The sequence below is a fragment of the Hordeum vulgare genome, chromosome 1H, assembly GCF_904849725.1.
Source record: "Hordeum vulgare subsp. vulgare chromosome 1H, MorexV3_pseudomolecules_assembly, whole genome shotgun sequence".
Lineage (NCBI taxonomy): Eukaryota > Viridiplantae > Streptophyta > Magnoliopsida > Poales > Poaceae > Hordeum > Hordeum vulgare.
Window position 1 is genome coordinate 293948838 of NC_058518.1, and position 26459 is coordinate 293975296.

The 26459-nt window shown below is 45.6% G+C and overlaps 2 protein-coding genes across 3 annotated transcripts; one reads left to right on the plus strand and one right to left on the minus strand.

Moving 5' to 3' along the window:
• Window positions 1–1656: 1656 nt before the first annotated feature.
• LOC123431733 (endoribonuclease Dicer homolog 3b-like) lies at window positions 1657–19897 on the plus strand. 2 transcript variants are annotated; one of them, XM_045115353.1, is made up of 26 exons: window positions 1657–1920; window positions 2017–2200; window positions 2320–2433; window positions 3023–3157; window positions 3317–3386; window positions 4056–4120; window positions 4224–4355; window positions 4502–4654; window positions 9104–9239; window positions 12499–12604; window positions 12698–12890; window positions 12965–13125; window positions 13485–13706; window positions 13974–14239; window positions 14738–15012; window positions 15093–15595; window positions 15693–15790; window positions 15911–16119; window positions 16203–16412; window positions 17007–17483; window positions 17629–17910; window positions 18066–18392; window positions 18722–18805; window positions 18899–18974; window positions 19144–19255; window positions 19395–19897. In XM_045115353.1, the coding sequence occupies exons 1-26, from the start codon at window positions 1826–1828 to the stop codon at window positions 19591–19593; spliced, it is 4884 nt and encodes a 1627-aa protein (XP_044971288.1). In that variant the 5' UTR covers window positions 1657–1825; the 3' UTR covers window positions 19594–19897. The 2 variants fall into 2 exon arrangements, with proteins under 2 accessions (XP_044971288.1, XP_044971289.1); XM_045115354.1 differs by lacking the exons at window positions 1657–1920; window positions 2017–2200 and adding an exon at window positions 2557–2705 and having other exon boundaries at window positions 2341–2433.
• A 103-nt stretch (window positions 19898–20000) lies between these two features.
• Window positions 20001–24957, minus strand: LOC123431760. Its single transcript, XM_045115355.1, has 2 exons — window positions 22455–24957; window positions 20001–20708 (listed from the first exon to the last, which is right to left on the minus strand). Exons 1-2 carry the CDS (start codon window positions 22896–22898, stop codon window positions 20199–20201), a joined length of 954 nt encoding a protein of 317 aa, XP_044971290.1. The 5' UTR covers window positions 22899–24957; the 3' UTR covers window positions 20001–20198.
• Between the last annotated feature and the right edge of the window lie 1502 nt (window positions 24958–26459).

Genomic DNA, 26459 nt, shown 5'->3' on the forward strand with positions numbered 1-26459 from the left:
TCACGCCATCATTACTTGAACAAACTGATTTTCAAATCCATCCCCAATCATAGGACTGTTCGCCTTGTCAGAGTAGGATCTGAAAAAACTTTATTCAGCGCCGCCATCGCCGTCATCGAAGCTGAGACAATGAACAACCTAAAAAACCTAAACTACGAGAGTAGAAAACAAACCAAACGGATGGATCCCCTCACCACCGACGACCGAAGTTGTCGCCGGAGGATAACCGCGGTGGTGGACTTCTGGCAGCTGAAGATCACCTTTCTTTCTTCCACACAAAGAAAGGAAGCTAACGCGTGGACAAATTTAGATTCACTCATCCGTCCTTATACGCGTTCCACTCTAAATCTATGTCCATACCTTATCCATAACTAATTGGCGGCTGCTACAAATCAGCCGACTGATTTCCTGAAGAAATCAGTCGGGTTGTGGGCCATGAGATCCTTTCTCCCGTATTCGTTGGATCCATCACACGCCATCCCTTGGATTCGGTCAACATCGTCGCGCTGATCGTCTCCTTCTCTCATCACAGTGAAGCAAGCAAAGCACGTCGTCGTGGGCCAGCAGCACCGCCCGACTCACAGCATGAGCCACACCTCCCCGTCGGTGAGCAAGCACCGGGAGCCGCCCGACGAAGAGCTGCATCGCAGCGCCAGGATCCGTCGGCGAGCAGCTGCATCACAGCGCCGGGATCCGCAACCGCCACACGGGTGTTGCGACACAGCGCTTGGCGACCTATGGCGGAGCTTGAGTGCAACTCCAGCTACGCTTCAGTGCAGTTTCGGCGACACTTCAATGAAGCTCCGGCGACACTCCATTGACGCATCGCCTGCTGCGATGCAGCTCTGCCGCCCGCCTTGGCAGCAGCTCATAGTTCTCTGCTGCTGCAATGCAGCTTCGCCGTCGTTGTGCAGCAGCGCCATCGTAGCATCGCTTGTTGCAGCGCAACTGTGCCGCCGGTCATGGCAGCAGCTCGTAGCACCTCTTGCTCCAACGCAGCTCCGTCGTCGAACTGGCCGCAATGTCGTCGCCCGGCACCTGGTGCAACGCAGTTCCGACGTCGAATTGGCTACCGTGTTGTCGTGCGACACCTGCTGTATTGCAGCTCCACCATCAAACTGTTTGCCCCATCATCGCGCGGCACCTGGTGCAACGCAGCTCCACCGTCAAACTGGCTGCAGCATTATCACACGACATCTGGTGCAACGCAGCTCCGCCGCAGGCCATGGCAGCAACCTCCTCTCAGCATAGCCCTACAACAACACGAGGTGAGCGACGACCGGGATTGCTGGAGAGCGCCGTCCGCTCGAAGGAAGAAGAGAATGGGGAAAGGAACGAGTGATCCACACTTCTTCTAGAAAAAAAATGAGGATAAGGTGTGAGCGGCCCATAGGGACGCGTGGCACGCGTCAAAGACGGCTTACGTGGATGGAGAATCAGTTGGATGATTTTAATCGATTTTCTATTTGTTCAGATCAAATGCCAACGTACATGCGTACCCATGGGTAGAATTACCGGGTTGATTTGAGACGTTCATCCGGTTGGCATGATGACCCCGCAACGAAAGCATTTACGCCTCCTGAAAAGATGACCCCACAAGCCAGCCGCCGGATGAACCCCCCGAACCTCCACCACTACGGGAAAGTTCCTCCCCCAAAACCTCCTCTCGGAGCCAACGAACGCAGCGCAACCCACACCTCCGCTTCACGCACTTCGCCTTCTCCCCTCCGCCCAGTCTCCCACCCCCGGCGCCGATTCATATACACTGCTGGCCTACAGACATGCGCTTCCCCCACCCCCACTCGCCTGCACCGAACCCAACCCCATGGTCATGGCCATGGCCGACGACGACGGCCCCATCCCCCCGCCTCCTCCTCCGCCGCCGCCTCGTCGCCCCCACATGCAGCTCCAGCCGAGGAGGTCTCGATCGGCTCCCATTACCCTCCCCACAGCTCTCTACCCCCTGCATTCCTAGAACTGACGGGGGTCTCTCGTTCCGTGTCTGCGTCGGCGCAGGTATCAGGTGGAGGTGTTCGAGGCGGCGCTGCAGGGGAACACCATCGCAGTGCTCGACACCGGCTCCGGGAAGACCATGGTCGCCGTCCTGCTCGCGCGCTACCACGTCAGCCGCGCGCGCGCCGGGGAGGCGCCCCGCCGGATCGTCGTCTTCCTCGCGCCTACCGTGCACCTCGTCCACCAGGTGCGCTTCTGAAGTCTGCAGCGACCGTTTAGCGACGGCAACGTCTGCACCATTTTTCCGCCTCGCGTTCGCAGCTGCCGTGGCCCTGATCCCTGGTTCTTGTCTGGCTCGCGCCGTAGCAATTCGAGGTGATTCGGGAGTACACCGACCTCGATGTCGCGGAGTGTTACGGAGCTTCGGGTGTCGGCGACTGGAGTACCGACCGCTGGAACAAGGAAGTTGGGAGCAAGGAGGTAAGTGTCAGCTGTCAGGGTTTACTCTTATCCAGCGACGCGGTCATTGGTTGAATTTGAATGCACATTGAATTTGTACACGTACCGTGCTCACCAAGTGCTTGATGAATGACTTGTTGACAGGGAACCAACAGTGTTAGTTTCTGGGTGGTAGCAGCTTCGGATCGCATGTAGATTGAGGCCATTGTTATTAGAGTAGTATTCTTTAGCATGATGAGAGGGCTGTCGACTAAAGCAATTTCCTGAAGGGTTGTGCCTATGAAATAGCCGAGGTTTGGACACAAGTCCTAGAAAAAGGAAACCCCCCTTTCATTGCAGTCACTGCTAAATTTGGACACTGCTTCAAATCCAAAAGATCTCACAACTCCTGTAAATATGTTGCTTAAAAATAATCTTGTAAATATGCCACTTGGTAAAGTAATCTGGATTATGTGTCTTTCTAAATTCTAATACAGTTTTGCGGATGTTCCTATGTTTTTCTTGTACCTACCATGCTGCGCTTATTATGCATACTATTGATATATTTGACTGGAAATATAAATTCTCCTTGAACAATGCATCTTATTATGCCTTCCATTATTTGTTTCAGATTGCTGTTATGACGCCGCAGATATTGTTGGATGCCCTGAGGCATGCCTTCATAACAATGAGTGCAGTGAGCCTGCTAATATTTGATGAATGCCATCGTGCCTGTGGAAACCACCCGTATACACGAATAATGAAGGTAATGGTTTTCTTTTCTTGTTTTAACATCATCGGTAGATAGGATTTGGCCTGCCTCATGCAGTTTCTTGACAGTTAAGAAGTTCCTTAGGATAGCAGTATTTGTAATGGTTTGGCATGTCAAATTTCCTAACGGTTTATGTTTCTCTTGAGTCTGTAGGAATTTTATGTTGGCTCTGAGTGGAGGCCAGCTGTATTTGGAATGACAGCATCTCCTGTTGCTACTAAAGGCAAGAATTCTTCTCCCTCTGTAAACTAATATAAGAGTGTTTAGATCAATATTTTAGTGATCTAAACGTTCTTATATTAGTTTACAGAGGGAGTACACATGACTATCATGTGCTTCCTTTCTTTCTACCCTCTGCCATATATCTTCGTCAATATTTCCAGCAAACGACCACTATTTTGGTTCTTGAAATCAGCATGTTGTATGACTGTTATGTACCATGTGTCGTGCTCTCATCTTCTCCCTCACAAGATCATACACTTCCTGAAGTGTGATACTCTCTGTTGTGCCAACAGTGCCCCACTGCTCTGCACTATAAGTTGCAGTTAGCTACCTATACATCATTGCTTCCTTCTTCATCTGGATGACTGGGAACACAACCTGTACGTTTGACATGATTTTTATTGGCTTATTTCATTTTGACAAAAAGGTTAACTGTGCCTGCTATTCATCCTACTTGAAGGCACTCGCGACTTGGGACCAATTTATCAAATGAAAATTATTTTCCTGCACTAGGATGATTTGTTAGACGCTAAATTTTGTAATGCTGCAGCCCCCCCTCCCTCCCTCCCCGACATGCGCTTATTATTTATTACAAGCTTCTATATTTACTTTTGATAAAAGAACAGTGGAGGAGAGGCAAGTTTCATTTTTAAATCACCGTCCTTTTCAGGCACTTCCACGGTACAAGATTGTGAAGCACACATTGGTCAACTTGAACTTACATTGGATGCAAAGGTTATCTCAGCATCCTCAGCTTCTTTCACTTCGGATTTTATTGAGCCTTTGGAAACCTATATTGCAGTAAGAAATAGCCTCCATACCTCACATGCCATTCCAGGTATATATCATAAAGGATCGTAGTGAACTTGAGAGCTTTTCCCCTCCTGCAACAATTGTGAACAAATACTATGATGCTTACTCGATTGATTTCGAAGATCTGAAATCGAAGCTACAGATATTGTATGAAGAGGTGATTTGATTCAACTATGTTTTGACTCTTTCATAAGATACATCTGTAGTTTGGTGTAGCCACACCTATAGTGTGTTGTATTTCTCTCTTTGCATCTATATTACTGTACAAATGCTTATTTGTTAAAACTTGTCATTGTTGGGCAGTATGATGCTTTGTTGGCTAATCTGCAAGAATCATCACCAAATAAATTTGAAGACACGAATAACATATTAGAGACATCAAGAAAGACCTTGTCTAGATACCATGAGAAGATATTTTATGGCCTAAATTATCTTGGTCCAATCATCACCGCTGAGGTATGTATTATCTAATCATTGAGTAGCTTTACCAAAATTTTCGTAAGACTTAAAATGGTCATTGCTATATCTGATCTAGTTCGTTGACTTCACTTAAGTCCCTGATTCCAACTGAAGTTACTCAAACTTTTTGGCCATGTGTAGAATATTTGTACTGCCATATTCCTAGCTGATATACTACCACAACATCCCTTATGTTCAGCAGTTGCTGATAAGATCTCTGAATTAGCGATGCTGGGCAGAAATTTTACCTAACATTAAGAAGATTAACTGCTTTGCAAGGTCATTTAATATATTTTTATTGTGGGGAAAATCATGCGCATCAAGTCTCTTGTACATTTTGAGGGAAGAAATGCTGCATCACGAGCAAGTAGACCAGCGATTTAGCTACCTATCATTTCCCTCTCAACGAAAAAGTATATTTCTTAGCATTATGCTGTTGTTGAGTTCATCCCTAATCCTTAATGGAGTAAATGGACAGTTGGATTGCCAGGATTGTTGGTTAACAAAGGATCACTTTATGTTGAATATGGAACATATCCTTCTTATGAAGTATAAGTTAACATATTCAACATAAAGTGATCCTTTGTTAACCAACAATCCTGGCAATCCAACTGGGCCACTTTATGTTAACCCGGGCGCCTCGCTCGTGCGCCTTGACCGGGTGCTCTGCACCACTGACTGGGAGGATAGTCATGGCGAGTGTCACCTCCGCTGCCTGGCATCCGTTGTCTCCGACCACTGCCCTCTGCTTTTGGATTGCTCGCCCATGCCATCAGCTCACAAACGCTTCCACTTCGAGGAGTTTTGGATGCGCCTCGACGGCTTCCACGATACGGTAGCCGCGGCCTAGGGCTCGGTGTCCGACCCAGACCCCTTCAGGCGGCTGGTCCGGCGCCTGCAGGCTACGGGCCGCGCCCTCACGAGCTGGAGCGCCAAGTCCACGGGCAACATCAGGGACAAGCTTGCCATCTCCCGCGAGCTCATTCTGCGCTTCGACCAAGCCATGGAGACCCGCACGCTCTCCCCCCTGGAGGATTGGCTTGCGACCGCACGCTCTCCCCCCTGGAGGATTGGCTGCGCAAGCAGACCAAGCTTTCGTACCTGGGCTTGGCTTCGCTTGAGCGCATGATTGCCCGACAGCGTGCTCGCATCTCCTCCCTCTCGGACGGCGACGCGAACACGAGCTTCTTCCACAGGCAATGCACTTATCGTCGGCAGAAAAACAGAGTGTACAACTTGCTTGTTGATGGGCAGACGATCAGCGACCACGACGAGATGGCCCAGGCGGCCTTTGCTCACTTCGGCGGGCTGCTGGGCACAGCGGCCGACCGCGCCCACACGCTGGACTTCGAGCACCTCATCCAGCCAGTTGACCTGTCAGGCCTAGAGGCGCCGTTCAGCCCCGACGAGATATGGGAGGCTGTGCGGCGCATGCCGGCGCACAAGGCACTGGGGCCGGACGGCTTTACCGCGGAGTTCCTGCGAGCGTGCTGGAGCACCATTAAGCAGGCGTGCTTGAGGTCTTTGAGCAGCTCTATGCGCTGAGGGGGTGTGGATTCCACAGGCTCAACCAAGCACTGCTCACCTTGCTGCCAAAGCGCTCCGATGCTCACAAGCTCGGCGACTACCGACCGATTTGCCTGATACATATTGTGGCTAAGCTCTTCGCGAAGGTCCTTTCCCTGCGCTTGGCACCGATGCTCGACGGCCTAGTGAGCCGCTATCAGAATGCTTTCATCGCCGGACGTACCCTCCACGACAACTTCATCCTTGTCCGGCAATCCCTCAAGTTCCTGCACCAACTGGGCGCGCCGAGGATCATGCTCAAGCTCGACCTCACCCGGGCCTTCGACTCCATATCATGGCCCTTCCTCTTCGAGGCCCTGCGCCAATATGGCTTCGGAGCGAGGTTCCGGGAGTGGCTGGCCATCCTCCTCTCCTCGGCCAGCACCCGCGTCTTGCTCAATGGCGTGCCGGGACCCCCGATCTGGCACCGCCGCGGGTTGAGACAGGGTGACTCGACATCCCCGCAGCTCTTCGTCCTGGCCGTCGACACGCTCAGCCGCCTCATGCAACGGGCGCTCCAGGCCGGCATTCTCCGGAGACTCCACCCCCGACGCAACATCCCGGCTATCTCGCTTTACGCCGATGATGTGATGCTGTTCTGTCACGCCTCGACCGACGAGGTCCTCGCTGTCAAGGGCATCTTAGGGATCTTTGGCTCTGCCTCCGGCCTGCACGTGAACTACGGCAAGAGCTCTGCCACAACACTTCATGGAGATGAGTCGACCGCCGAATCACTGGTGATTCTGGGCTGCGAGACGGCGGCTCTGCCCATCACGTATCTGGGTATCCCCCTCTCCACGCGCCGCCCCTCCGCGGCTCAGATGCAGCCTCTAGTCGACAAGGTGGCCGCCCGCCTCCCATCGTGGAAGGCATGGCTCATGAACAAGGCCGGGCGGCTGGCGCTCGTCAAGTCTGTGCTCAGCGCCATCCCCGTCCACCAAATGCTCGCCCTAGCGCCCCCGAAGAAAACTCTGAAGCAGCTTGAGAAGATTCAGCGTGGGTTCCTCTGGGCCGGGCGCGAGGCTGCCCACGGTGGGCACTGCCACGTGAACTGGCGCCGGGTATGCCGACCGCTGGAGTACGGCGGCCTGGGTGTCCGCGACCTAGAGCGCACGGGGCTTGCCCTTCGGCTCTGATGGCTATGGCTCTCACGGACGGACACTAGCCACGCATGGTATGGCCTGGACCTGCAGTTCACCCCCGAGGAGTATGGCCTCTTCTATGCCTCCACCACCATGCAGATTGGAGACGGATCGACAGCGCTCTTCTGGGAGGACCGATGGCTCCTCGGCCTCTCCATCCGCGAGCACGCGCCCTCGCTATACATGTGCATCCCCAAACATCGTAGAAAGTCCCGGACGGTGGCAGAGGGCATCGCCGGCAATGCCCGGGCGAGGGACATTCACGACACTATTGGCCTTCAGGAGATTGGGCAGTATCTACAGATCTGGCTGCTGGTGTCCCGCATCACCCTCTCCTCAGAGCCGTACACGCTCTCCTGGAAGTGGACAGCCAGCGACAACTACTCAGCCAGGTCCTGCTATCTTGCCACCTTCCCCGGATCTATCACTTGCCGGTCCTGGAAGTTGATCTGGAAGGGTTGGGCCCCTCCGAAGGTCAAGTTCTTCCACTGGCTCGCTAATCAGGACCGCTGTTGGACTGCGGAGCGCCTTGCTCGCCATGGCCTAACGCATCACCCTTGGTGCCTTCTTTGCGACCAAGAACCGGAGACGATACAACACCTGCTGCTTTCTCGCCCATTCGCGAAGCAGACTTGGCACGGGATTATGTCTTGGCTGCGACTACCGGCACCTGCGCCCGACCAGGACGCCTCGCTGCAGGACTGGTGGCTACGCGCTCGCGATGCCATGCCTCACCCGCTCCGCAAAGCGCTGGCCTCGATTGCGCTTCTCGTGCCTTGGATGATCTGGAAGCATAGGAACGCGTGTGTATTTGACCATGTAACCCCATCACTAGTTGAGCTGCCGATGCGATCAAGGACGAGTCCAGGAATTGGGCGAAGGCAGGGGCCAAGGGGCTTAGGGTCACCCTGCCACCCTCATGGGACGTGCATTGATCTGGTTGTAACACCTTTGAACTAGCCTCCTAGGAGGTTGTCTCTCCCTCTTTTCAATACAATGAAACGCAAAGTCTTTTGCGTTTTCTCGAAAAAATGAAGTATAAGTTGCATGTGAAGAGAAACTTGAGTCTACTAAAAGGTCAACTAGTATTGTCATTCAAATGATTGTGAAGCGTATTAATTGGTTACAATACCACTTTTTTAATTTGCTGTTAATTGACCATTACACTTAGAGCTATTTATCTTTGTAAATACATTAAAACTCTAAATTAAGAGGTTCACAAAGGGGGGAAATATGGACGCCCCGGTAATATTGCTTTAGTAATTCGGTTTTTTTTTTTTTTGCTTTAGTAACATGACGGACTGAATGTGTTAGATGATGCAAAACAGGTAGTTAGAAGTCGGACAGAATAATTTAGTTGAGGTAGTTGCTGAACCATTTGAGCTGCAACTGGAGTTAACCTATATTGAGTGTTAGAGTTTGCTCCTGGGACATTGTAGGAAACATCATGAAGAAACCTTACAACGAGAATAATGGTAGCATTTTTCCATTTTCTTGTGCCTCCCTCACCATATGAATTGTAAATTGGGTCACTTTAATGTATACTATTTGGTAAAAAAAACTCGATTCTTCCCTACCACTTCCACAGTTCCAGTCTTAAGAAGAAGGTATGGTCCAACCATTTCCCTTGCCTGTGGGAGTTAGCATACCTTTTCATTATTCTTCCATATCATTTTTTATTATATGAAAGACTAGGTTTTTTTCCTGGAGAATAAACTGTGTATTGTTTTCTTAACAGGTAGTGAAGATATATAATGAAAGCATTAAGACATTGGATGATTCTGAAGATTGCCTCTTCTCTAAAGCTAGCTTCAGTCTGCATGTAGCTTATTTTAAAGAAGCTTTAGATTTAATCGAGGCAGTATTGCCACATGGTAAGCTACAAACAAATATCCATCAGTTAGATGTGTTATATCTGTCTGTATTCACTTGCTATTGCTCATAAATAGTACTCCCTCCGTTTCTAAGTATAAGTCTTTTTGGATATTTCAATAAGGACCACATACAGATGTATATAGACGTATTTTAGAGTGTAGATTCATTCATTTTGCTCCGTATGTAGTCCATATTGAAATCTCTAAAAAGACTTATATTTAGGTACGGAGGGAGTAATATAGTATACAACTAGAATCTTCAGCATCTTTCTGTATATAAAGGGATAAAATCAGTTGCAAGCGGCATTAAGATCCTTAGTAAGTTGTATTTATTTCAGTACTTTGCCTGCTATATCTCGGAATAAGAACGAAAATAAAATAGCATTGCATTTGAAGAAGTGTAATACAACAACAACAACAACCAAGCCTTTCAGTCCCAAACAAGTTGGGGTAGGCTATAGTTGAAACCCATAAGATCTCGAAGCCAAGTCATGGCTCTGGAACGTGGATAGCTAACTTCCACGCACCCCTGTCCATGGCTAAGTCTGTGTCGATATTCCAAACCTTCAGGTCTCTCTTAACAGACTCCTCCCATGTCAAGTTTGGTCTACCACGACCCCTCTTAACATTCTTAGCACGCTTTATCCGTCTGCTATGCACCGACGCTTCCGGTGGCCTCCGTTCAATATGTCCAAACCATTTGAGACGATGCTGGACCAGCTTCTCTTCAATCGGTGCTATCCCAAGTCTCTCTCGTATATCGTCATTTCGTACCCGATCCTTCCTTGTGTGTCCACATATCCATCTCAACATGCGCATCTCTGCTACACCTAACTGTTGGATATGTCGTCTCTTGGTTGGCCAACACTCCGTGCCATACAACATCGCACGTCGGATAGCTGTCCTATAAAATCTGCCTTTTAGCTTTTGTGGCACTCTCTTGTCACAGAGTACGCCAGAAGCTTGGCGCCACTTCATCCACCTAGCCTTGATTCGGTGGCCCACGTCTTCATCAATATCGCCATCCTTCTGCAACATGGACCCCAAATATCGAAACGTGTCTCTCTCCGGTACCACCTGCCCACCAAGGCTAACCTCTCCATCCTCGTGCCTAGTAGCACTAAAACTGCACCTCATGTATTCAGTTTTAGTTCTACTAAGCCTAAAACCTTTCGATTCTAGAGTCCACCTCCATAACTCTAACTTTCTATTAACCCCCGTTCGGCTATCATCGACTAGCACCACATCATCCGCAAAGAGCATACACCATGGGATATCTCCTTGTATATCCCTTGTGACCTCATCCATCACCAAATCAAAAGGATAAGGGCTCAAAGCTGACCCTTGGTGCAGCCCTATTCTAATCGGAAAGTCATCGGTGTCGCCATCACTTGTTCGAACACTTGTCACAACATTATCATACATATCCTTGATGAGGGTAATGTACTTTATTGGGACTTTGTGTTTCTCCAAGGCCCACCACATGACATTCCGAGGTATCTTTTCATAGGCCTTCTCCAAATCAATGAACACCATATGAAGGTCCTTCTTTTGCTCCCTGTATCTCTCCATCAGCTGTCGTACCAAGAAGATGGCTTCCATGGTAGACCTCCCAGGCATGAAACCAAATTGGTTTTTTGTCACGCTTGTCAACCTTCTTAAGCGGTGTTCAATGACTCTCTCCCATAGCTTCATAGTATGGCTCATCAGCTTGATTCCGCGGTAATTAGTACAACTTTGAACATCTCCCTTGTTCTTAAAGATTGGTACTAAAATACTCCGCCTCCATTCTTCGGGCATCTTGTTTGACCGAAAAATGAGGTTGAAAAGCTTAGTTAGCCATACTATCGCTATGTCTCCAAGGCCTCTCCACACCTCGATGGGGATACCACACCTCGATAAAGAAGTGTAATACTAAAAAAATGATAATCCAAATCCGCGTCTTGACAGTGTCGTCGTAGCATGAAGAGTCTTCAAAACTTGTCGAGTCGCCGAAGGAGATAACAAAGAGATGGCACATTAGAGGTAGACACCGCATCACTTGAAGATACAAGATAAGTATCAAGAGAAGATGGGTTGTCAAAAGAAGATGGCACATCAGAGGAAGACACCGAAGAGATGGCACATCAGAGGAAGACACCACATCACTTGAAGATACAAGATAAGTATCAAGAGAAGATGGGTTGTCTAAAGAAGATGGCACATCAAGAGAATAAAACATTGTGCAGAAAATCATAGTCCACGACAACCGTCGGCGAAAGAAGCTCGGCTGATAAGACACGATGAACGTAGATCGACAATGCAAAAGAAGTCCATAAAATCCTATAGAAAACAACAAGGGCAAATAGGCCACAAAAGTTGTATAGAAAGGATCAGGACCGGAGAAAGGCTGACGGACTAAGGTATGGTGGACTCGCATGGCATGAGAAAACACAAAATATCAACGGATTTGGTGGACGTAGCGGAAAACAAGAAAGCTAAAAGCTAGGAAGCATACACGACACAAAGATGCAAAATCCATCGTGTATGCAGAAGACATTGTAGCCCGAGTTCCTGAGCGCCCTCCGCGGCGTGAGCGCCGCCTTCATCTCCGCGGCCGACGGTGCGTTGAAGGCCACGTCGAGGAGGTCGAGGAACGGGTGCGACGCGTCGGTGTCGTCACCGGCGGCCGCACCCGCCGCGGGGGACGGGCGCGCGGCGCGGATGAGGGGAGGGCCGAGGAGGAGGCACGGCGCCGCGGCGGGGGCTTCTGTCTCCGTCGCCATGGCTGCTGCTGCGCGGGGGACGAGCGCTGGCACGAGGAGGAGCCGCTGCCTGACGGGAACAGGAAAAAAATTGGATCGTGAGGACGAGTTGCGGCGTCCGGAGACCTAAACCTAGGCTCTAATACCATGTTAGGAAAGCAACTTATGTTTATTGAAGGCCCAAGGGGCATATATATATTACACATGACTTGAGGTGCAAGGAAAGTAAACATAGACTAATAAGGACTCCTAGACTAATACTAATAGACTAATAAGGACTCCTAGACTAATACTAATACTTCCTAACATACTGGTCAATTATTTTCGGTTGAATGTAGGACACTCCTCGTTGTGTGAATCTATAGCCTTAAAGACTGAAATCGCCTGTTTCTTGATGCACCTATGTTTTTTGATTTCTGAAGCATTGTATTATTGATATCTCACTAGACTGTAAGCTACACTGTAGTGCATTGATAGTTTCTTCTTCTAATTCTGCTGATGTAATTGCATCATAGGTTATGGTGAACTAATGAAATCAGAATCTGGTACCGCGGAATTAAGTAAAAGGGGGTATATTTCTTCAAAAGTGGATGCTCTAATCAACATTTTTAAATCGTTTGGGTAAAGCCATATTCTGCTCAAGATGCTTAGTTTTGCCTACTTGTGCTCTTGTGTCAGCAAAAATGGGTAAATCCACATGTATTTTCTCCACAGGTCATCAAACGAAGTGCTTTGCCTAATTTTTGTAGAAAGAATTATGACAGCTAAAGCTGTTGAGAGGTTCATGAGAGGAATTTTTAATTTCTCTAGTTTTTCAATTTCTTACTTGACTGGAGGGAGTACATCAAAAGATTCTCTGAGCCCAGCAGTGCAGAGATATACTTTGGACTTGTTCCGATCTGGAAAGGTATGCCATTTAAATTGCAAAGATTGATTTAAACAGGATTCAAAATGATACATCAACTCCATGTCAATTTCTAGGTGAACTTGCTTTTCAGCACAGATGTAACTGAAGAGGGTATTGATGTACCTAACTGTTCTTGTGTCATACGCTTTGACCTGCCCAGAACTGTTTGTAGCTATGTTCAATCTCGTGGTCGTGCCAGAAGGAGAAGCTCAAATTATGTTCTTATGATTGAGAGGTACAATAATCGTCCACTGCATAAGCTACATGCTGGTATAGCATATTAAATTTTAGAGATATGTTTGGCCACCATTTATTCTTATTCTAAGCAAATTTGCCGCGCATATTATATTCATAGATTGGATACAATTTACGTCTCATAATCATTATTTTTTCTGGAGAAGTATATGCTCTTTTACATAATTTGGTTTGGCATGAACGGTATGTTTTGTCAGTCAGCAGTCTGAGTTTCTAGCCCAGGAATTCCTGAATCCCTACCCTCTCATCTAAAAAAATGTTACAACCATGTTTAAAAAATGTTTTAATAATTTTTGTGAGTACCTATTCACCTTTTGATCCTTCACATGATTTTTTCAGGGGAAACATGGATCAGCAGGAACACATATTCCGCATAATACAGACTGAGTACTATATTAAACACTTCGCTCTGTATAGACAGGAAACCCCCAATGTTTCATCCTCTGAGTTGCCTATGCAAGATAAGTATGCATACCATGTTGATTCAACAGGAGCAACTATAACTGCAGACTGCTGTGTCGATCTGATTCGTAAATATTGTGAGAAACTTCCTAAAGATAGGTACACCTATGCTTACCATTTTTGTAGCTTTTGTTGTTCTGTCAGTCTGCTTGGTAATGCACCTCATGCATAATCACTAAGAATGGTGGTGTGCTTAATATTCCTGAACTTGTAACCAATTACATGGATAGCATGTTGGTGAAAAAGTTGCTTAATTTGAATGTCACACACAGCACAAAGAAAAACTATTTCTCATACTCCCCATGGCACGATCTTGCTGTATTTCATTAGATAGAAGTGATTGATCATTATAACATTCTTCTGAAGGTATTACATGCCAAAGCCTTCCTTTGTGGTGGCTATAGAAGATGGATCATACCAATGTACCTTGACTTTGCCTCCAAATGCGGCGTTTCAAAGGATAGTTGGCCCTTTATGCAGTACAAGTAATTTAGCCAAGCAGCTTGTATCCCTAGATGCGTGCAAGAAACTGCATCAGCTAGGAGAACTCAATGATCATCTTCTACCGTTGACCGAAGAACCTATTGATATTGATGTTGCTTTGAGAGATGGAAAATTCCTTTCTGGACCAGGTATGTGTCTAACCCCTTTTTAGTCTTGCTTACATAAAAGTTCTTTAAATAAGAACATTTATTTGCCTGTTTTGCTATTTACTTTCACTCATCTATTTTATACACTTCATCAATATAACATTGATCAGAGTAAGACTGAGCTTGCCAATTTGTCGTACATCGTTAAACTTGTGCAACTAATGCTGGCGGGCTTTGTTTTTATTTTTTTGCACAGTAATGGCAACTCTGTGTGTATGAGGTTGTCTTTCGAACATGTTTGTGCAAGGCTTGGGACAAATATGAAATATCTCCCTACTGTTGAAATCTGCTGGCCTTACATAGTTATTCTCCATTCTTTTACTTTACCATTTCCTCTGAGTGGTGCTGTTACATTGCATACTGCTGTCTGTAGTGAACTGTGCAAGTTCCAACAGGAACCCCTTCTTCCAAAATGGTATGCGTGCTTCTCTCATCGCAGATGATAATGATGTTTCCACTGTTCTTTTTTCATTTTGGCAGGAACGACTAAAAGAAAGGAGCTCCATGGAACAAGAAATGTTCTTGCCCTGTCAGGATCGTGGATTCATGAAAGTGAAAGTGTCACATTGAATACTTATAGATTCGATTTTCTTTGTGACCAAGAGGGTGAAAACTATGCTGGGTTTGTTCTCTTAATGGAGTCAGCACTTGATGATGACGTAGCTTGTTCAAAAATGGATCTATTCCTGATCCCTAATAAAATGGTCTACACCACCATAACTCCGTGTGGAAAAGTTCAATTGGACAAAAAACAGGTGTTCAAGAAATAATCGCATACTGTAATTCTCTTCTATAAAGTTTGTTTGGCCATCGCTTATTTTTATCATTTCTTCAGCTACGTGACGGGAAGTTGTTCCAAGAATTATTTTTCAATGGAATATTTGGTAGATTATTTCATGGGTCTCGAACAAGTGGAGTGCAAAGGGAATTTCTTTTCAGAAAAGGTCATGAAATACAATGGAGCTCAGAGTGCATGTACTTACTTTTACCTTTGAGGCATTCACCACATATCCAGCAAGATTTAAACATATACTGGGAGGCAGTTGAATCCTGCACCCAGGTGGTGGAGCAGTTGAGAAATTTGTATCTGGAAGATGAAAATATCTGTGCAAATTCTATTCAACATAGAAGTATCAAGGAGAAAGACATTATTCATCTAGCCAACAAATCTCTTCATTTTTCTAGCATCAAAGATTCAGTTGTGCTGTCGCTTCATACTGGGAGGATATACTCTGTTCTTGACTTGATCTATGACACAACTGCTGAGGACTCGTTTGAAGAGATGTATAATGGAAAAGCTTCACCGTTTTCTTCATTTGTGGACTACTACCGTGAAAAGTAATACCTCCATTACATGTCTTAAACTCCTAATTACAATTAAAATTTATTCTGATATGCTTCCTGACAAACTTCCTTTTTTACCACTCTTTTGTAGGTACGGTATTATTATTCAACATCCAAAACAACCGTTGTTGCTGTTAAAGCAAAGCCACAATGCACACAATCTTCTTTTTTCAAAATCAAAATACATAGGTACTAGCTAAATCCTAGTCCGGTCCAGTTCCCCTTTTCCTGTTATGATGAACTGCCAGATAGCTGTTGCTTTACTATTTGGCCTGCTTTTTACATGAAACTCTACATAACCTATGGCAGATGGTTCTACGGGTGATCCTTTGCTCATGGAAAAAGAACAAATACATGCCCGGGTCCCACCTGAATTGTTAATCCACATTGATGTGACAATTGAAGTTCTCAAATCATTTTATTTATTGCCTTCTGTAATGCATCGACTTCAGTCTCTCATGCTAGCCAGCCAGCTTCGCAGAGATATTGGTTACACTCAACATATACCAAGTTACCTGGTCTGTTCTCTTTCATGAGAATATAATTTTATTGCTATGGCTGGTTATGCATACCTGAATAATTTGATCCGTTTCAATGTCAGATTTTGGAAGCTATCACAACCTTAAGGTGCTGCGAGACATTTTCCCTGGAGCGTTTAGAACTATTGGGAGACTCAGTACTAAAATATTTGATAGGATGTGACCTGTTTTTAAGGTATCCTATGAAACATGAAGGTCATCTTTCTGATATGAGATCAAATGCTGTCTGCAATGCTACACTTCATAAGCACGGAATCTGGCGATCCTTGCAGGTAGATGGCGTAAATCCAAGCCTAATATAATGGTTTCAACTTCCTGAAGTTTATGATGAGTTCTGTTAGACAAATAATTTTAATTTTGTTAGTTCATGTGCACTTGGCCAGTCAACCAGTTATATTTGAGCTTTCCCCGCAATAAATAAATAAATATTTGAGCCTGAGGGCCAACAATCACATATGCACTTCATATAGCAAGTGGTTTTCTTCTATTCTGCTCCATCTTGAGTTTTAATTTTATTTGAGCCCATGCCAGTCAGATGTTTTCTAGAGGTGCTTCATCAATGTTCTTTTCATTCAAAACGCATGTTTCATGATACTGTAGAAAGGCAGAAGTTATATACGAGCAGAGTCAAGTTGCGTATAGGAGATACTCCCTCCGTCCCAAATTTCTTGTCTTAGATTTATTTAGATATGAATGTATCTAGTCAAGTTTTAGTATTTAGATACATTCATTTCTAGACAAACTAAGACAAGAATTATGGGACGGAGGGAGTATAATATAACCTAGATACCATTGAGATTTGCAAGGTTGAGAATACAATTCTGAGGTGTATATGTTTACTGGCTATTTGTTATCTTGCTTTCCAGGGTTACGTGCGGGATAGTGCATTCGACCCACGGCGTTGGGTTGCTCCTGGGCAGATATCCTTGCGCCCTTTTCCTTGTAACTGCGGAATTGAGACTGCATTTGTTCCAACCAATGGAAGGTATATCAGCGACGACCCATCTTTTGTCGTTGGAAAACCATGTGATAGAGCTCACAGATGGATGTGCTCGAAAACAATATCTGATTGTGTTGAAGCCCTAGTTGGAGCATATTATGTTGGTGGTGGCATAGTTGCTGCACTTTGGGTTATGAAGTGGTTCGGTATTGAAATAAAATGTGATAGGAAGTTGGTACAGGAAGTAAAGCTCAATGCATCTTATATATGCTACTTACCTAAAGTAAGTGTTATTGAGGAGTTGGAAGCAAAATTGAAGTACAACTTCTCGGTCAAGGGCCTTCTACTGGAAGCCATAACTCATCCATCTCTGCAGGAATTAGGGGTTGACTACTGTTACCAGGTCAGTGTATAGCAGCATATTTCTATATTGGTTCATGGGGTTATCATTAGCTTATTGTGCTTCACTCAGAAATTGCTTCAAAACAAGATATATCCATGTCTTCTGTCCTTAACATTTTTGTGTCTAACTTGTGCCTTTACTTCAGCGTCTGGAATTTCTGGGTGATTCTGTGCTGGACCTACTAATTACACGCTATCTCTATGTTACCCATACTGATGTTGATCCTGGAGAATTGACAGACTTACGTTCCGCTTTGGTTAGTAACGAGAATTTTGCAGAAGTAGTTTTAAGAAACAACATTCACAGTCATCTACAGCATGGGTCTGGAATACTCTTGGAGCAAATCACAGAATATGTTAAATCCAATTTGGAGTGCCAAGGGAAGGTTAATAAATTCCTTCAACATGCTACATGTAAAGTACCTAAGGTTAGAAATACAGTTTCACTTATGTTCATTATCTTAGCAGCCTACCATTTCAATTTTGTGCTTTTATTGTTTCTGCGATGGCCTTTTCTCTGTTAAACCTTTCCCAGCCAACATTACACGTTGAAGTTAACAATATTATTTTGTTTGCTCTACAGGTACTTGGAGACATTATGGAAAGCATTGCCGGTGCAATATTTGTAGACACAGATTTTGATGTTGATGTGGTTTGGAAGATTGTTGAACCATTGCTTTCCCCGATGATAACCCCTGATAATCTTGCATTGCCACCCTATCGGGAGTTGTTAGAGCTGTGTAGTCACCTTGGTTATTTCATAAATTCAAAATGCAGTAGTAGAGGAGAAGAAGTAACTATAGATATGTCAGTGCAATTACGAGATGAACTGCTGATAGCCCAAGGACATGACAGAAACAAGAAGAGTGCAAAGGCAAAAGCAGCAGCTCGTATATTGGCAGATCTGAAGGTAGGTGCTTTAAACATAAAAATGAATGCTATATTAGTGTGTATTTCATGGCAGGTGCTTCTTGGTTTTAATTGTTGTTCAGTTGAATGGGTAGCAGAACAATACCCTTAGCATACTTTCCTTTACTATTCCGAAGGAAACATACATTATCTCGTATACAGTATACTCTTCCCTGGGGTATTTAACTAGCTGATGTTTTTCTGCTTAGAAATTACTCCCTCTGTACCTAAATACTTGTTCTCCCCAACTACAAGTATTTAGGTACAGAGGGAGTAGATGATTTGTTTATGCCATTTGTCTATTATGGAAACTGACGTTTAAGTTTGAAGCAGAAAAGAGGTCTTTCGATGAAACAATGTTCCTCTAAATCTAAGCAGTTAGATATTATATCTCCGGACCTGCAGTATCCTTTGGCAAGTGCAAGCTTCTACATAGTTTTCCAGCAAATGCTTTAACAAAGTGTTGCATTTTATTATAATATAATGACTATTATTACTTTTCTGTAGTTGGAATCACCACTTGATTATTGTGACGTGAATGTCAATCCTAGCCTAGGAGGCCTTCCCTCACTGAAGGAAGCAGGTATGTCACATTTCCTATTTTTGTCGTCCTTTGGTTTAATTGTGTTGCTTGTTGGTTCACAGCCTGTCAAACATGACATACTAAAATGTACAGTAGTATATACCTTTTTCTCTTTGCATGGATAAGATGCATGTTTGCTTGGTAACCAGGCAATTTTGTTTGTTTTCAGTTGTTCTTCAGCTCAAAATGGACAAAGGTGGACCACGAAGTGCTCTTTTTAAGCTATGCAAGAGGTTGCAGTGGCCCATGCCAGAATTCGAATTTGTGGAACAAAGGTTCAGGTATGTCCAGGAATACAAGATATATATGACCTCTAGCAACCAAGGCAGAAACTCCATTCCACTTGAATGTTGGCAATGCCGACCCTTCTGGTCTTTTAACAAAGCTGTGCTAAATTATTGTACTGGGTTGATCCAACAGGACTCCTATTGTTCTGGACGGGGTAACCACAACGAACTTCAATAGCTTCGTGTCAACCATCACCTTGCACATACCTGATGTAACTGCCATTACAATTCAAGGCAAACGGCAAACTGACAAAAAGAGCTCCCAGGATTCAGCGTCGCTGATAATGCTCCACAAGCTTCAAGAGCTCAAGGTCTGTATATGCAAGACTTAGCAAAGCATCATGGATCCACTTGCCAGCTAATTGCTATGGCTCGTTAACCTGGGGATCTTATCCTCCATCCCAAAGTGAATTACTCCCTCCGTTCCTAAATATAAGATCTTTTAAAGATTTTACTATAGGAACGGAGGTAGTTTGTTGGAAATGTTTATGAAAGGCTCGGTGGTGGTGCTAGATTATCCTGCAGGATATCTTAGCAGTAATTAATGCCTGTCTTCCGAAAATAACACTATACAATTTCACTTGCTGGACAATTAAAACATTTTGCAAGAACTGATATTGCTTTGGTTTGAATCCATATTTGGGTCAATTATTGACCTTAGGTTCCTCTTTTCAGGTAAGTATTTTTTTTTCTAGGTTCTTAGTGGAATTGAGTGCAATTTTGCTAGCTCCTTTGCAGAGTTCACATGTAGTTAAATTTCTCTACTTCACTCCACAAATGTCCCATCAAAACTGATTTCTACAGTTGGCAGCTCTATTACATACGTACAAATCTAACCAAACAATGTGGGAAATAAGCCCAATATGGCATGCCATATCCCAAAACCACTCCAAACCCAACAATTTACACCACCAGCGGCTGCTGTCAGACATGACCACTATATACAAAAGCGCGACGATGGTCTCTTGCCGCCGGCCCTGTCCAGCAGCCCACACATGACCACCTTCTTCTTGTGCTCCTCCGCCCACAAGTAGTCCAGTGCCACCCGATCGCCGAGCCTCCGGCTGCTACCGGCACTGGCAATGCTGCCCCTGGTGTCGGCCTGCGCTGCCCCGAACCACCGCGCCCCGTACATGCACGAGCACAAGAAGAACACCGCGGTGACACGGCCGAAGAACACGATCACGCCCAGCGTCGTGGCCGCCGTCCACAGACCACCTGTGGAAGGCTTGGCGCTGCCACGGTCAAGCTGGAGCGAGTGGAACCTAGACGACGGGGCTCGCCACACGCCATCCGTGGGCCTGGGGAACGGCGGGCTGATCATCTCCGGCCGTGCAGGCCCCGTCTCTTTAGCGCAGCTTGTGGTTGGTGCAGCGTCATCGTCGACCTTTTGCCATGGGTTGCTCCGTTTTTGCTTCTTGGCGCCGCCGGAGCCGCCAACCTGCAGCTGCAGAACATCGGCAACGGGCAATTAGCCACTGAGTAGGACTGTAGGCACTGTACTGCTCCATAGTTGGAACTAGCCATTTTTATCTTAGAGAGTGAGCCTTAGAGGTCCATGTACCTAAACAAATTTGGAAAATGAAGGTACCTTGAAATTTTAAATTTTCAAAAATTCATTTTTCTTTTCAAAAGTTTGGTAACCTGTAGAGGTTTGATCCTATCTAAGGACAATCTGGCAAGGCGCAACCCAGGATAAAAAAGCTAGTTCCAACTACGCCCGGAAATAAAAAATGTTATTTTTACGACAAGGATGAGACAATTAGACCTCTCTTCTTTCAATAAAGTCTATGCAGGTGGCTTCTAAATTGTACCCACCCCCTATTGTTCCTATCATGTTTGGCAATGAGTTATGTGGATACTATTGCAAGCTTGAGTCCTTATATGTGGAGGGAGTAGTTAAAACTTCTCCCCACTAGAGGCTTCGGGTTTGTTGACGACGGCCGATAGTGATAATTCGGTGAACCAGATGTCTCCATGGAATTTTTATTATGCCTGAAATGATTATACTTTTGATGGACCTTTATAATAGATCCGGGCCCTTTCCGAAAGAGAAACAAATAACACTGGTCTCACCATTAGAACACATTTCCAATGGTTAAAGAAGTGTCAAATAGGATAAAACTGGGTATTGCTATTTCTAATCAGCTGCCTATAAATAGTTCTTTTTTGAGGGTGCTATAAATACTTATTTTAGAATTGATTAAGTCGGGAGCAACCTACTCCCTCCGTAAAAAAATATAAAAGCGTTTAAATCACTATTTTAGTGATCTAATCATTCTTATATTTTTTTACGGAGGAAGTACTCCCTCCATCCCAAAATAACTGTCTTAAGCTTAATACAAATTTGTACTAGAATTAGTATAAAGTTGAGACAGTTATTTTGAGACGGAGGGAGTACTATCTAGCTAGCCAGCTATTCAATTTGTGTTGGTTGAATAATATGAAATAAGCACTCATATGATTGTTGAATTTTTTTCGTTAGACGACACCTATTAGTTGAAACACATACAAAAAACATTTGAGTATGAACCACAATATTTTGCTCAAGCGTTTGTTTAGAGTTAAAATATAGCTAAGACAAAGGATAAAGTCACTTTGGCATACGATTTTTGTAAAGATTGGATTGCTTACCACGTGTGTCACGTGGTACTTAGGCATACGGTTCGAAAAACTGAGTTGTCACAAGTCACAACACAAAGCCCCTTCACCATCCTTGCAGTATTCACCAAGGCATGACATCCGATTGTGTGTTACGTTACTTCTTATACTTTCTTAAAACAAATATAATATGCCATATTAGAGGTCCTTCCGCCATAAGGCAAGCTGCCAAGCACGTTGGCGCATGTTTCATTAGTAAACGCACACGTGACCCGCGGGCTAAAAGTCGCCAGTCCAAAACCTCACAGTGACGCCGGAGACCCAAAACCCCGTCGCCCGTCTCGTCTTCCGCGGAATGGCCTGCTTTGGTGGGTCAATCACGCAGCTCCGGCCCCGGCCCCGTCTCCATCTCCATCCCGTTAAACTACTTCGTACCCACCTGCTAATTAATTAACCAACCACACAAGGAACTGCGAAGCGTAGCTAGAGCTTGCTGATAACGCCGTACCAGTCGGGAAAACAAGATCATCAATGGCCATGGCGGTCGATCCATGTCCATGCATGCATGTGGCGTACGCTGTGTAGTGCGTACCTTTGGTAAGAAGCTGCCTCCCGACGAGACGGACGCGAGCGCCTTCTTGACCTGCAGCGACCTGAGCAGGAGCAGCAGCAGCTTCCTCCTCCGCTTCCCCTTGTTCTTGCCGCCCGCCTCCGAGCTCTTGCTCTTCCTGAGCCACGGCCACGAGAGCCACGACAGGTTGAGCCTGAGCCTGAGCCTGAGCCTGAGCCTGAACCTGCGCCGGCGACGCCTCCGCCCCTCCGGCGCGGCCGGTACCCTGGAGCCCCAGAAGCAGAACGGCAGGCACGGGCAGCCTCCGCCCCGGCCGCCGTGGCTGCCGGCGACGTCGTCCTCGTCCATGCCGACGGCGGCAGCGCAGGCACAGCTCTCGTGGGTCGATCGGCACGTATGAACCGGTGGTCCGGCCGCGCGCGCTAGAGAAGTGCGTGGCGGTGACGACGACGGCGGCGGCGGCATGCCGCGCGCCCCAGCCCGGGAACAAGAAATTCTTGGTGGCCGGCTAGTCTGATCAAGAGAAGCTTTTCCCAAGGGGGGACAGGCGCGGTCTTGCTCTAGGCATCACGACTGCAGCTCATGGAAACAGCCCTGGCACGTTGAGCTTGCTAGCTAGCCACCAGTTTGCAAAAGCTAAGAGGAGTGCGAATAAACAAAATTCTCGGTCGTGGTCGCCTAACCCGCTCTGTAGCTATCGGCAAGCTTGCAACTAAAGTGTTTAAAACAGAGGAATGGAACGAGATGTTTAAAAATTCGGAATTGATATAAATCTCACGTCAGATCTATAGGATTTGGAGGTGTGTGGTGGGCCGTCCGATCGGATGCACTAATCTCGATGCGTGGGACCCATCAGGTCACTTTTCCCTTTAGTTTTATCTGGGATGGCCTCAACCCAATCGAACCTCATTTCCTTTGACCTCGACAACTCTCTTTTCTCACTGTTAGAAACTATAATTATTTAGTAGATTAATTAGTGTCCAACCCCAAACAATTGTCTCTCGAAATAGGCTATCGCCCTGCTATATGGATATATCAATCATCAGATATAACATTCCGATCAACGCTGGAGCGGACAGCACAAGCACGCTCAAAAGAAAATATAAAAAAAAAATAAGAGAAAAAATGCCAACTGTTAAAAATTAATTTAATTCTAGTAATCAATGCTTAAGGCGGTTGTGGAGTTTAGCAACCGTCACTTACCATCTATGTAATTACCGTCTCTGTACTAGGGTATAAATACCCTCATCTTCAGTTAATGAGATTACTCTTTGATCATTTGATTTCCTTTCGAAACACGTTATCGGCACTTCTCTCCGCCGAGAGCGATTAAGCATCTCCAACGACAGCGTAAAAAATCCGCGCCCAATATTTTTTTTAGCGCGCCACTGTAGCAGTTTTACAGCGCGGGGACCGAAGCATCTCCAACAGACGCGCGCTAGTGCGGCGCCCAATCCGCGCTGATCCAGCGGTCCCATCTGCAGCCGCTCAGAGTTTGGTGCGCGCGCAAGCCGGCGCACCAAATATGCTGCGCGCGATAGCGTTTTTAAGCGCGCGCCCAGAAATTTTTAGTGCGCGCAGCGTTTTGCAGCTTCTGCTGGAGCAGCCCGGCGCCCAAAAAACGAATATTTTAACGCGCGGAGCAGTTTTTAGGCGCCTGTTGAAGATGCTCTTAGGCCAGAGAAAGAACAACATAGAAGCGGCGTTGCGGCATACCCTGCGTCGATGAAGATGGCCATTGGCCGGAAGTGAGAGGCCTTCTTGCCTGCAGGCATCCGGAAGAAGCCTCGGCGCCTCGCCCTTCACGCCCGACGGCAGTGCCTGTCGGCGCATCAGACGACGCTCACGGTGTAGCCATGGCCTTCGGCCTCGACGCGGAGGCGTATCCGACCCGACCCAGGGCTGGCGGCGTCAATCTTCAAAGCACGTTGTGGCCCTCTGGCGAGTTGTTTCTTCTCTGGATGTGAGGTACGGCGGCGGGGCACAGCATGGTCTGGAGATGGGCGGCCTCCCGCACCAGCCCGAAGCGGCCATGACCAGGCGTCGATCAGGCCAACGATAGCGCCCTCCGGCACATAACGCGAGGCACACAATCCCTCGTATCCATCAGCGGCGGCAAATCGTCTAGCATCCGGAGAAGCGGCGTCCTCCGGCGCAGCGTGGCCTAGGCTGCTGGCACAACATTTCCCTCCGAGATGTAGCGCCCAGGGATGGCAGATGAAGGAAATGGTGGTCAACGGCCACGCCAAGTCATGGCCCGGCGCCCGACAGAGACGGGGCGGTTCCACATCGTGGAGACACTCACCAGGCGCGGCGCATGACTACAACCTTCAATCAGCGACACATCCTCCGTTCCTAATTTCTCATGGAGATGTGGTCTGGGCAAAGTGCAAACAACAAAGCCAACTGAATCGATGGGTTTGTGGAGAATCAGTAGAGAACCTTATCTCTTTCGCCATTTCACAGTTTAGCACTTCATGCTTCCCTGATTCCCGAATAAGGCCATCAGCCTTAGTACTAGTACTTGGGTAGAAGCACCCAGTATCACTGTAATTATGCCACATTGTGCGTAATGTTCTAAAACACTCATTTTGCATGTATTACCATCATAGTACTATTGTGGTCAGAAGATTATACATCAGTGATGGCATTGTGTCATCCTTTTATATGTTTGCCTTAGCATTCTTCATATAATAGCAATATGAAACAACTGTACATTAAATCTGGATGTAAATTAGAAACATGGATTATGGTGTGTTATACTTAATATGACTACCTTAAATTGTATTTGTAAATCACAAGGTATTTGATGGCATCTACTGCATATTTCGCAGATTATCCATCACTACTGTGAGATCTACGTTTTGTCATTTTGAGAAGATGACTATCTTCAACGTGCTCTTCCAAATATTAATGTGTATATAGCCTATATTTTTATTTGTGAATCACAAGGTATTGATGACATCTACTGCATAATTCGCAGATTATTCATCACTATTGTGAGGTCTACATCTTATCAATTTTACAAGATGATTACCTTCAAAATGCTCTTCCAAATATTAATATTTATAAGTGACTACCTCAAGATATCATAAGGTAATATTGGCATCTACTGCAAAATTTTGCAGACTATCCCCTATTACTGCAAGGTCTACATCATGTCATTCTCACTGATGACTACCTTCAAAGTGATTTTCTTAAAAAATAGCATAACATAAGGTAATAGAATTATGAACATCTACTGACAATAGTCAGACTATGTTTCTATTACTACGAGATATACATCATATTGGTGATTATCTTCAAAGTGTTATCATATATAAATTAAGGTCTACACATATGGCTATAAGGCATCGGCCGTACTAGAATTTGCTCCTCAGAAGCATTCGTTGTTGTTCACTAAATGATTTACTCTCATAGTAAATATTGTTCTTGCACATTTTGCTTGAATATGTCATAGGAAACCATGAAAATATTTGCAAATACATGTGATTACCTTCTATTACATTCGTAAAATGCATGGCAATGGAGCCTACGTCACTATTTCTAATTATAGTGTCATCCATCCATCAAGATGGATACCATAATTTATAACCAGTGTCTCAAACACTATTGCAAGATCCACATCACATTGTGGTTGTTATTTTCATAGTGACTAAGAAATGTTAAAATTGCAAAGCCTATGTTTTGGCTGTGACTCTAAAGTCACACTTTGTCTCATGAATGAAGCCCAAAACATTAGCAATGATTTTATCGCATGCACTATATTGAAGGTTTACACCCCATGTTCATCAAGCATCAATTGGCGGATTTTGCTCAACAAGATCATTTCATCCATATATTTTATTTTACTCCAAGAAGTAAATTAAATAATGCATGATCATTTCATGTAACACATGGCTATTCTATTGATGTACATATGCATTTTATATGTCACCAACTTCATTTGGTTCTCAAACTAAGTACACAATGGATGAATATAGATTCACCTTGAATATTCGCTTAAGAGAAACATGCCGTCATGAA